The following is a 12623-nucleotide window of genomic DNA, read 5'->3' as shown; positions in this document are numbered from 1 at the left end:
AATTAGAGAGATATTTGAAGAAACACAGAACTAAAATGACTTAAATGATAAGTTGCCAAATACAATGCTAGGTGGCGGAAAGAATCCTTTTATTTATGATATTTTGTAAAAGTCAATTAAATGTTTAGGAGAATTCAGTAATTAAAGTAATACCTGAGAACCAGGTAGACATAGACAGGATGGGAAATATTACTTACACAAAGGAAAAACTCCACATACTATTCAAACAGGATAATAAAGATAAGCATATTTTTTAAAGTCCTTAAAGGACTAAAATGAAAACAATTTGCTTTTATGTAATGTGTTCTAATAGTCAAATAAAATGTTAAACATGGACAGGCATTAAGAGAACATTAAAATCAACTACAAAATAATTCTGCTTTGAGGTTACCTTCAGGTGGACAAAGGGGATAAAACATGCCCATAAATGATTACATTATTGGTTCTTAAGGGATTAAAAGATTTAAAATAATGCTAATAACAAACTGTAAGAATTCAGAGTCCCAGAAATCCTTCATTCCCTTCCATCAAGTTCCACCATTTCCTCCAAAGCAACATGCTCAAAGTCTAATGGGTATTTAATATCAAGGCAGGTGGAACAGTCACAAGAAGCAAAAGTAAAAAGACAAGAGGAAAGAAAAGAAAGAAAACATTGAAAGACATCAAAATAAAGTATCTTGGCCGGGCGCGGTGGCTCAAGCCTGTAATCCCAGCACTTTGGGAGGCCGAGACGGGCGGATCATGAGGTCAGGCGATCGAGACCATCCTGGCTAATACGGTGAAACCCCGTCTCTACTAAAAAATACAAAAAACTAGCCGGGCGAAGTGGCGGGTGCCTGTAGTCCCAGCTTCTCGGGAGGCTGAGGCAGGAGAATGGCGTGAACCCGAGAGGAGGAGCTTGCAGTGAGCTGAGATCCGGCCACTGCACTCCAGCCTGGGTGACAGAGCAAGACTCCGTCTCAAAAAAAAAAAAAAAAAACAAAATAAAGTATCTTGGATTTTTCAAAGATTTATCCCATAAAGCTAAATATTTTTACACAAACTAATGGGCCATGATAATCCCAAATATTCTGTATAATAAAGATTTATAAATTATGTTTGGTTTGCAAGAATGAAATTACCATGTATAGTTTTTCTGATGAAAACATTTTTCTAAGTCATATTAAATATCACTTTAATGTGGAATATTATTGAGAAGATTCCAACTCATGAACAAAGGATTGAATGATAAGAGTTTAGAAGATACTTGCAAGAGTAAAGTAATCATTTTCTAAACATAGAGGCTCAAAAAATGTTAAGTTGTCGACACCCCAACTGTAAAAATCATGTAGAATAAAAAACACGTCTCCAAATAGTAAAATGGTCTAAATAATGACTTAAAAGAAGCATTACAAATCTCTTCCCTCTTGATTTTACTTTTTTACTAGTTTATAAAAAAATTAGGAAGTATATGAAAACTATCAAATTTTGAAAAACACTATTATTCTGTATTTTATCACTACATTGCTTAAAACGGCAATAGTGAAACACCAAAGATATTTGTGACTACTAGACACCAGAAAGTCAGATAATAAGATGAATAAACTGAGATGTTAAAGTGAATAAGAGTAAACATAACGACAACATATTTAAAACATGCATTTCAAAGTACAGCATATGGAGTAAGATTAAGAGTTCAGTGCCTAAGGACAAAAGAATAAATGTTTTGGGGGAATACATTCACCAAAGATCAAAATACCCTGGACGTTGTTAGAGCATTGTTCAGAGAAGACGGCTGTAAGGCAGGCCAAAATAAATGGTCAGTAAAAAAGGGATATCATCCAACCATAACTTGAGTTTCCAGATAGACCCAACTTGTGGAGAATGATTAATACTGTATTATGCCACTGAGAAAATTCAATTAATTATAAAAGGTTTCTAAAAACTAAAACAATGTTTAAATTTTCACTATATAATACGGTGAAAAATACATATGAAACACTTTTAAAGTAATTACAATTTCCACAAATAGAATTTATGAGTTCTAAATTTAAATGGACTTACTTTGAGGCCATGATCAACATTTAAACCTTGCTGTTCGCCTACATCAACTGATCCCAGATCAGGAGGAAGGCTGGGGCTGAAGGCCATGAGGTCCGTCTTCAGTGGCCCCTCACCAGAGCACACCCTCTGCCGCTGTTGCTGCGAGTATGACCAGCTCCCCACCGCACTGGACCCGGCGGGGTGGGTCCCCGCCGGGCACCCACCCTCAGTGGGCGGAGCTGAGCACCGCAGCGCAGTATACAGTAGCAGCGTGAGCACCAGAAGGCTAGATACCGCGCAGATGGCGATGATCAGGTACACGTTGACATCCACCAGCGCCGCTTCGGGACCCAGAGCGCCAGTCGACGGCCTCGAAGACGCCTTTGGAGCCTGGCCGCTCTCCACCAGCGACACCAGCACGGTGGCCGTGGCCATCAGCGCCGGCTCACCATGATCCTTCACTATCACCAGCAGGCGGTGGCGCGGAGAGTCCGCTTCTTCCAGGGCACGAGTCGTGCTAATCTCTCCCGTGTACAGCCCCACACGGAACGGGAACCGAGCGCTGCTTGCCGCTGGCTGCAGCTCATACGAAAGCCACGCATTGTAGCCCGAGTCGGGGTCCACCGCGCGCACCTTTGCTACCACGTGGCCCTCACCCACCAACCGCGGCACCAGCTCGCTCACTGCACCACCAGTGCCACCCACCCGAGGCGCCAGCAGCACCGGCGCGTTGTCATTCTCGTCCAGCACGAATACCTGCAGCGTCACGTTACTGCCCAGAGGCGGCACGCCTGCGTCTCGCGCGCTCACCTGGAACTGCAGCAGCTCCAGCTCCTCGTGGTCCAGTGGCTGCAGAGCGTACACCTTGCCGCTCTGCGCGTGCACTGACACGTAGCTCGACAGCGCGCGCTCGCCCACCCGCCGCTCCACCAGCGAGTAGGACACCAGCGCGTTCTCCTGCGCATCCACGTCCCCCGCCGACACTGTGAAGATGTGGCAGCCCGGTGGGTTGTTCTCCTTCACGAACACCGTGTACTCGGACTGCGTGAACGCCGGCGCGTTGTCGTTCACGTCGGCCACACCCACAGACACGCTGGCCGTGGCCCACAGCGAAGGCGAGCCCCTGTCCCGTGCGGTCACCACCAGCTCATAGGCTGACACGTTCTCGCGGTCCAGGGCGCTGTCCAGCACCAACGAGTAGTAATTCTTGAAGGTGGACACCAGCTTGAAGGGGACATGGGGCGTCAAGGAGCAGGTCACCTGCCCGTTGACACCTGAGTCAAGGTCGTTCACGCTAATTAGGGCGATGACAGTACCGAATTGAGCGTCTTCACGTACAGGCAAGGATAAGGAAGTCAATGTTATCTCAGGGACGTTATCATTTTTATCCAAAATTCTCACTAAAACGGTGCAATGACCCACCATGGGAGGATGGCCTTTGTCCGTTGCGTCAATGCGGATTTTATATAAATTTACTTGTTCAAAATCCAAATTACCCCGAATCACTATTTCTCCTGTATTTCGATCTATGCTAAAGTGGTCAATAACCATAGTTGCAACAAGGCTATTAAAAGAGTATGAAATGGCCCCATTCGCTCCTTCATCCCGATCAGAAGCATTCAGTCTGATAACTGTTGTTCCGTTGTCTGCGTTTTCGAATATTCTTACTTCGTATTCAGGCTGCTCGAAAGTGGGAGCATTATCATTCACATCCAGCACTGTGACCAGCAGGTGAACACTGCCTGTAAGCTCAGGTTTGCCGCCATCTGTGGCTGTCAGGAATAAGTTGTGTGCAGGAGCGTCCTCTCTGTCCAAGGATTTTCTTAATACGAGCTCAACCAGTTTATTCTCATTGTTCTTTGAATTCACATCTAGCATGAAGTAATCATGAGAGCTAAGCCTGTAAGTTAACACGGAGTTAGCTCCAACATCTGCATCAGACGCGCTCTCTAGCGGAAACCGAGAGTCTGGCATTCTGGATTCTGAAACAAATAGCTTTTGCTCTTTTACCGGGAACACTGGCGGGTTGTCGTTAATGTCCTTCACTTCCACGTCCACATGGAAAACCTGCAGTGGCCTGTCCACTATCACCTCCAGGTGGATGCTGCACTCCGCGCTCCTCCCGCACAGCTCCTCGCGGTCTATTCGAGAATTCACAAACAAAATGCCATTCTGCAGATTTACCTCCAGAAGGTCCCCGTGTGTTTTGGACGCCACCCGGAACAGGCGCGGCACCAGCTCCGCCAGCTCCAGTCCCAGGTCCTGCGCGATGCGGCCCACGAAGGTGCCGTGTTTGGCCTCCTCGGAGACAAAGTAGTGGAGCTGGCCGCTCCCCGCCTTCCAGGCTGCGAGGAGCAGAAGCGAGAGTAGTAGTCGCCGGGATCCCAGGTCTCCTCGCCAGTGACAAACCATGTTAAATAGTCGTTTCCTATTAGAAAATCTTATCTTAATATGAAGATGAACGACTGTACTTTCCGGCGTCTTTTAATTCAATTCCGCTGCATCTCCCATTGTTCAGACTTTAGAGACGGATGCTGTCAGAGGAACGACTTTGAACCTTGGCTAACCAGAACTTCTTAGTAGACAGCGACATCATGTGGCTTCAAAAGGTAATGATTACATGAATTACTTCCGCAATATCTGGGTTCTTTCATGCACCTTCTATTTCTTTATCATACTTTAATAGTAAATCCTTAACTTCATCAATTGCAGAGGTATTCATACCGTCTGGCTCCTTACATTAGTTTCATCTAGGGATTTCTTCTTCATAAGGAAAGGAATTTCTTCCCAATATTTTAAATATCGTATCAATTAATAATAAAGTATGACCTGTATGTCATGGATATCAGAAACGTAAACTGTCCTCCATAGTTTCGTGTGGAAGAAATGCATTAATATTTATTTGGTCACCAGAAACACTGGCATATATTACTCTGAGGTGAGCATATAATTCTAACTTTTCTACATTTTATCTTCTTGTGTTCTTATTGTTAAATTTCTGCTTTTCTTTATTCAATAAATGTCAAATTGCCTGAACAGTTTTACTTACTAAAGTAATAAAAATGTATGTGCATATTCTTTACACTATTTCCCGATATCTCTATAGCTTGTTAAATTCAGCCTCTCACTTAAAACATTTTCCTCTATGATTTCTCTGACATGTCAAACTCTAGTAGTATTTCCACCATTGGCTTGTTTGTTAGTTCTTCATCTTTCTTCTGCTCCAAAAAGTGAGTATTTTCCAGAATTATGCCTTTAACCTTTTTTCCCCAATCTTTTTATTTAACATTTCTATTTCCAGGGCTTTAAACTAGCCTATTATTTGAAGTATTCTTAACTCCATATCTGCAACCCCCTATTTTCATTTTCTACCTGACATTTTAACCTGTATATCCTAACATTGCCTAGAAAATGAGTCAACCAAAGTTAGAAGAATATCTAATCAATAATCACCCAAAACCCAAATCATTAAAAAATCACAATTTTTATAGCATGGCAATTCTCCACACTTACTCATATGTATTTTTATGATTTCTTTTCCCTTGCCTACCATATTTAAAGTTTGTATACATCCCATCTCTCCTTTCATGTGAGATAATTTCTGTCTTTATTAGTACAGCTTTCACTCGATTGCACTAAAATCTTCAGCAAGTTTATCTTTTTATTGACCAATTGTCAAGACATTAGACTTCCATCTGGGAGATAGGCTACATGACCATGAGCCAATCTTCTCGGTGCTAAGGCTAACCACTTTCCAATATGAGTCATATTTTACAGAAAATATGTTGTCTCTTTCTTGGTACACTCTTTGTTCAAGGTTTTTCTTCTATTACTTCATCTTTATGTGTGAAAATTCTATTCATCTTTCAAAGTCCACCTCAAAAGTAAATTCTCCATGAATGCCTTCATTGTAGATGATTAAGAGCTCCTCTGAATTTCTACAAAATTCTTACCAAAAACGTAGGTAAAATAGGAAAGGTGAATAAGGGCATTTTCTGTGAAATGATTTAAATTTCTCATCACATTATTTACACAAAAAAATATTTCTGTAGTTGACTCTAAATAGTAGCAAACAATTTGTAAAGAAAACAGTATTTCTGGATATTTCAGGAGTTTGAGACCAGCCTGGGCAACATGGTAAGACCCCATCTCTACAAAAAATACAAAAATTAGCTGAGTATGGTGGTGTGCGCCTGTAGTCCCAGCAACTTCGGCGGCTGAGGTAGGAAGATCACTTGAGCCCAGGAGGCAGAGGTTGCAGTGAGCCCAGATTGTGCCAGTGCACTGCATCCTGGGCTACAGATTGAGACCCTGTCTCAAAAATAATAATAATAATAATAATAATAATAATAATAATAATTGATGAATACAGTTTGGGTGGCTAAGGAGGATAAATCAACTTCAAGTATTTCCCAATTTAGGGAATTCCTATTTAGGGTATTTAAAACTTTCTTAATAATACACTAGGAAGGTTTTAAATATACATGCATGTAACCATAAAAACAAAGCAATGAAAACAGAATTACAATTACCATCTTTGAAGGTCAAAGATATTTATAGATTTTTCCACAAAACAATATTCTTTCAACAAGAGCAGCAAACTTGGTCTGCTTGTGGTGAATCACATATTACTGCTCAATGGTAAATAATTATATTGATTACCAAACAGATTTTTGACTTTGTATACTCTACCCTCATTCACGTTGAAAAGAAAACAGTAACATATCCTAAAATGATTTCCTAAAGTATATTAGAATATTAGGAACAGTGAAAATTGATCATCAGTTCTGGGTTTTATTTTATTTTATTTTATTATTTCATTTTATTTTATTTTTGAGGCAAGGTATTGCTCTGTCACCTAGGCTGGAGTTCAGTGCCATAACTGCAGCTTGGAGCTCCTAGGCTCAAGTGATCCTCCCACCTCAGCCTCTTGAGTAGCTGACACTACAGACACACATCACCATGCACAGCTAATTTTACAAAGTCTCTACAAAAGATGCACAAGCTGCTCTCAAACTCCTAGACTGAAGGAATCCTCCTGACTCGGCCTCCTGAAATGCTGGGATTAGAGGTGTATGCCACCACACCCAGTTAACTATCTTTTTTTAACTAACCAAATTATTTGTAAAAATTTTTTAAAAGTCTGGACAATTAGGTTATTGTTTCATTAATGTCCCTAATACAGTACTGGATTAATAAATCATGATATATCCATAAAACAAAATAAGATGCAAATACTTTTTAAAATAAGAAAGCAAATAATCAAAAAGAAGGAATAAGCGCTAATGAAATAATATGCCACAAAACCCAATATATAATTTAGGCTGGATGCGGTGGGTCACGCCTGTAATCCCAGCACTTTGGGAGGCTGAGGCAGGCAGATCACTTGAGCCCAAGATTTCAAGACCAGCCAGGGTAACATGGTGAAACTCTGTTTCTACTAAAATATATATATATATAGAGAGAGAGAGAGAGAGAGCCCAGCATGGTTGCCAGCGTCTTTAATCTCAGCTACTTGGGTGACTGAAGCATGAGAATCGCTTGAACCAGAGAGGCGGATTTTTCAGTGAGCCAAGATCGCACCACTGCACTCCAGCGAGGGCGACAGAGTAAAACTCTGTCCAAAAAAATAATAATAATAATAATAATTTAAAGTGGAAAAACAAACAAAAAGTGCAGAAGGGTAGGTTTCTACTGTAATCACTTCTTTTTTAAAAAAAAGGAAGATGAAAGGCAGGCTGGGTGTGGTTGCTCATGTCTGTAATCCCAACACCTTGGGAGGCCAAGGTAGGAGGATCACTTGAAGCCAGGAGTTCAAGACCAGCCTGGGAAACAAGACGCCACTCTGTCTCTACAAAAATAAAACAAAATTAGCAGGGTGCAATGACATTCAGACTGTATTTCCAGCTACTCCAGAGGCTGAGACGGGAGGATCCTGTGAGCCCAGGACTGCAGTGAGCTATAATCCTGCCACTGCATTTCAGCAGCCTAGGTGATGGAGTGAGATCGTTGTCTCAAAAGAAGAAAAAAGAAAAGAAAAGGAAAAGAAAGAAAAGGAAAGAAAGAAGGAAGGAAGGGAGGGAGGGAAGGAAGGAAGGAAGGGGCAAATTCTAAAATACATATATAGGTGATTTACAATTTGGTGATTGTAAATACACACACATATATATATAATTTGGCAATAATAATCTTGGAATATACAAAAAAAAACTAAAACTGCTTCAGAAATTCGAAAAGGTAAAGTGAATGGTTTGGAGTTGGAGGAGACAACGAGATTTTTTACTATGTACTAGATTTCCCTCTTTGAAATTTTCAATGTGAATATATTTCTTATACAAACAAGGAACAAAATAAAAAATACTATTGAACTGCTATTTAAACTATTTTTAAATTGTTCATATTGATTCATCAAGAACATGGCAAATACATTTCAACAAAGTAAGTGAAAAAGAAGTCCGTACTACACAAATATGATAAAAAGAAGATAAATCGATATAAAAGAAATGTTTAAAATTCACGTTCTAAATATAAAAAGGCAAAATTGAACAGATGATTTTGACACATATATTTTATAAAATGAGGACAATACATAGAATAAAATATTAGGTAAAATATATATATTGAAATTTGTTTATTATAGCATTTATAAGTATTATCAAAATATGGAAATGTAAATACTTGATTTTGTAAATACACTATAGAAGAAAGGTGAATCCATTGATCCAGTTAGCAAAGTCCTTCTTCAAAAATAGAGAGTAGCCAACATAAACCATAGATTTTGATCTACAGTATTACGTATCCCAAAAGTGTATATTAAAAGTACTTCCAAATAATTAGTGCAAATACAGCATAACACTAAAAAGTAATAATTATGTACAAAGTTATCAACTAAAAAAGAAATTATGAAAGAAAATTTAAGGAGACAAATTGAACTAATTATTTTTAAAGTGTTGAAAGCAAGATTATTTACGACTCACATTGTCTGAAGAAGAAGGACCCTGAGGAAGGCTGGGACTGAAGGCCATGAGGTCTGTCTTGGGTGGGCCCTCCCCAGAGCACACCCTCTGCCGCCTCTGCTGGGAGAATGACCAGCTCCCCACCGCGCTGGAGCACACCAGAGTGGGCTTTACCAGACCACATGCACCCTCGGAGGACGGCGCTGAGCACCGCAACGCCGTGTACAGCAGCAGGGTAAGCACCAACAGACTGGACACGGAGCAGATGGCGATGATCAGGTACACGTTGACATCCATCAGTGCCACCTCTGGGCCTGCAATGCCCACCGACGCCCGCGACGATGCCTTTGGCGCCTGGGCGCTTTCCACCAGCGACACCAGCACGGTGGCTGTGGCTGTCAGCGAGGGCTCTCCATGGTCCTTCACCAGCACCAGAAGGCGGTGGCGCGGTGCGTCCGTCTCACCTAGGGCTCGGGTAGTGCTGATCTCGCCAGTGTACAGCCCCACGCGGAACGGGATGCGCGCACTGGCGGCGACAGGTTGAAATTCGTACGAAAGCCACGCGTTGTAGCCTGAGTCAGCGTCAACTGCACGTACCTTCGCCACAACATGGCCCGCGCCCACAGACCGCGGCACAAGCTCGCTCACAGCGCCACCAATGCCACCCACCCGAGGCGCCAGCAGCACCGGCGCGTTGTCGTTCTCGTCCAGCACGAACACCTGCAGCGTCGCGTTGCTGCTCAGAGACGGCACGCCCGCGTCGCGCGCGCTCACCTGGAACTGCAGCAGCTCCAGCTCCTCGTGGTCTAGCGGCTGCAGCGCGTACACCTTGCCGCTCTCCGCGTGCACCGACACGTAGCTCGACAGCGCGCGCTCGCCCACCCGCCGCTCCACCAGCGAGTAGGACACCAGCGCGTTCTCCTGCGCGTCCGCATCCCGCGCAGACACCGTGAAGATGTGGCAGCCCGGTGGGTTGTTCTCCTTCACGAACACCGTGTACTCGGACTGCGTGAACGCCGGCGCGTTGTCGTTCACGTCGGCCACCTCCACGGGCACGCTGGCCGTGGCCCACAGTGAAGGCGAGCCCCCGTCCCGCGCGGTCACCACCAGCTCATAGGCCGACACGCTCTCGCGGTCCAGGACGCTGTCCAGCACCAATGAATAGTAATTCTTGAAGGTGGACACCAACTTGAAGGGGACGTGGGGCGTCAGGGAGCAGGTAACCTGTCCATTGACTCCAAAATCTCGGTCAAACACGCTAATCAAAGTGATGACTGTACCTGGCTGGGCATCCTCTGAAATAGGGAGAGACAGGGAAGTGAGAGTCAACTGTGGAGCATTGTCATTTACATCCACAACTTCCACAAGAACTGTACAATGACCAGCCAGTGGTGGGAAGCCTTTATCGACAGCCTCTACTGGGATCTTGTGTGCTCTACTTTCTTCAAAATCCATATGTCCTATCACTGTGATTGCCCCACTTACGGGGTCCATGTGGAACTTGGATTTTATATCTGGAGAAACATCACTGGAGAAGGAGTAAATAATATCCCCATTCAAGCCTTCGTCTAAATCTGAGGCATTGGGGTGAATCACCAGCGTTCCGATAGAAACGTTTTCTGGTAATTTCACCGTATAGAGGGTTCTGTCGAACACTGGGGCATTGTCATTGACGTCCAGTACTGTGATGAGTAACTGAACGGTGCCAGTCAGTTCAGGTTTGCCTCCATCGGTGGCCGTGAGCAATAAATGAAGCTCCGGAGTTTCTTCTCTGTCCAAAGGTTTCCGTAATACAAGCCCAAGAGGTTTTACCTGCTGGTTGCTGGTTGGCACATCCAGGGAGAAATACTCATTGGGGCTCAGTCTGTAAGTGAGCAAGGCGTTCTCCCCGATATCTGCATCGGACGCGCCCTCTAGTGGAAACCGAGAGTCAAGCGGCCTGGATTCCGCGATGAACAGGTTCTTTTGTGTCGCTGGGAACACGGGAGGGTTGTCGTTAATGTCCTTCACCTCCACGTCCACATGGAAAACCTGCAGCGGCCTGTCCACGATCACCTCCAGGTGGATGCTGCACTCTGCGCTCCGCCCACACAGCTCCTCGCGGTCGATCCGCGAATTCACAAACAAAATGCCATTCTGCAGATTTACCTCCAGAAGGTCCCCACGGAATTTGCACACCGCCCGGAACAGGCGCGGCACCAGCTCCGACAGCTCCAGCCCCAGGTCCTGCGCGATGCGGCCCACGAAGGTGCCGTGTTTAGCCTCCTCGGGGACCGAGTAGTGGAGCTGGCCTCTCCCCGCCTCCCAAGCAGCTAGAATTGTAAAAAACAGCAGTAGATGTCGGCGCCCTGGGTCGTATCCACTCCGGCACACCATTTCAGATTATTGGCGTTTTATTTTTCTAGTCAGCAAAACCTGCCTCCGAATTTATAGGAATGTTTTTATCACTTCATTTCAATCTCGATGTGTGGCCATTGTTGTGCATCTGAAGAGTGAAAGAGAGTGGAGCGTCTTTCCAGTGCGAACAGGAATGACTTCCTTTTGTTGATTATGAAAGAATTTGCGGTAAAGAGCGACATCATGTGGCCCAAATGGTAAGTAAGAATTACAAACTATTAATCGGTTGAAAAGTTTTATTTCAAACTCTGAATTTTTTTCTTCATTGTTGTTAAAGGTTAAAATAGCATTTCTCATGCTTGTTAGAAGCATTCTTAGGCAACTGATGGCTTTTGAATACTTAGTGTGAACATAATTGTAGCTTCCTCATGCCTTAGAAAAACTTTTTTTTCACACAGTTTTAAATAAAGACAGAAACCTAAGTGACAACATGAATCTAAACAACTGCAAGTTTAAATTCCTTTGATCTGGATCCCAGGAAACTTCATATTCTTGATTCAGTACCCCTTGTTAAGAAAAATCCTGTACTCTAGGGGGACCCAGGATCTCAAGAATCTACTGATTGATGAAAGAGAAACTTAGAAAGGGGTGTGTGTGTGTGTGTGTGTGTGTGTGTGTGTGTGTGTGTTTTCTTTTTAGGAGGCAAGAAACATTAGCACCTATCTAGACACTTTTCTTGGAAAACAAAATAAGAGAAGGTTTGGGGAATCTTTGAAGGGGAAGAATTTGTATCATGTGAACTTTCTGAGGAGGAAGTATTCTGAATTTTTTGCTTTAGCAGAATCTAAATATACTGTTTCATGATTTTATATTTGTTCATGATTTTATATTTGTTTCCTCATTCTATCCTTTCAAACACTTGTGTGTTATGATATTTGCCTATTTATACAATCTCAAATATTATTTGTATTATTTCTTTTATAATATAAGTTTATTTTATTAGATAAATTTCAGTGCTCAGCCATCTCACATAAAGCAGCCCCTTGATCAAGTCTTGAGTTATTTCATCCTTTTTGGATCTACCTTACTGTGTTAGTTTTCTTGAATGTTTCACTCCAATGTTCCCAACGGCAATGTAAAATAATTATGTCTGTATCCAGATGTTTTCCTAAATAAGTTTTCATAATTGCTGCTTTCCTGGAGTATTGCAGTGGCTTCTTATTGTGTAACCTGTCCATTCCTATTTCATTCTCCTTCATTTAATCCTTGCAGTCATTTTCCTTAAACACTTTTGATTCCCATTGCTTC

The 12623-nt window shown here is 42.9% G+C and overlaps 3 protein-coding genes across 3 annotated transcripts in view; all 3 read right to left on the bottom strand.

The window, feature by feature from the left end:
- PCDHA2 (protocadherin alpha 2) overlaps positions 1-12623 on the bottom strand; it is a 99180-nt gene that overhangs the window by 47272 nt on the left and 39285 nt on the right. The window lies entirely within an intron of this gene.
- LOC114678917 (protocadherin alpha-8) lies at positions 1958-4568 on the bottom strand. Its single transcript, XM_077937134.1, has one exon. It carries the CDS (start codon positions 4432-4434, stop codon positions 1993-1995), a length of 2442 nt encoding a protein of 813 aa, XP_077793260.1. The 5' UTR covers positions 4435-4568; the 3' UTR covers positions 1958-1992.
- Positions 8573-11482, bottom strand: LOC144329418 (protocadherin alpha-7). The gene has a single exon (XM_077937140.1). It carries the CDS (start codon positions 11352-11354, stop codon positions 8985-8987), a length of 2370 nt encoding a protein of 789 aa, XP_077793266.1. The 5' UTR covers positions 11355-11482; the 3' UTR covers positions 8573-8984.

The sequence above is a fragment of the Macaca mulatta genome, chromosome 6 (assembly GCF_049350105.2).
Source record: "Macaca mulatta isolate MMU2019108-1 chromosome 6, T2T-MMU8v2.0, whole genome shotgun sequence".
NCBI classification, from domain to species: domain Eukaryota; kingdom Metazoa; phylum Chordata; class Mammalia; order Primates; family Cercopithecidae; genus Macaca; species Macaca mulatta.
Note: the sequence above shows the minus strand (reverse complement) of the source record. Positions and strands in the feature narration are given on the sequence as shown.

What these genes read in the sequence shown, in the direction of transcription:
- LOC114678917 (XM_077937134.1), bottom strand. Translation starts at nt 4,434, where the DNA reads ATGGTTTGTCACTGGCGAGGAGACCTGGGATCCCGGCGACTACTACTC.
- LOC144329418 (XM_077937140.1), bottom strand. Translation starts at nt 11,354, where the DNA reads ATGGTGTGCCGGAGTGGATACGACCCAGGGCGCCGACATCTACTGCTG.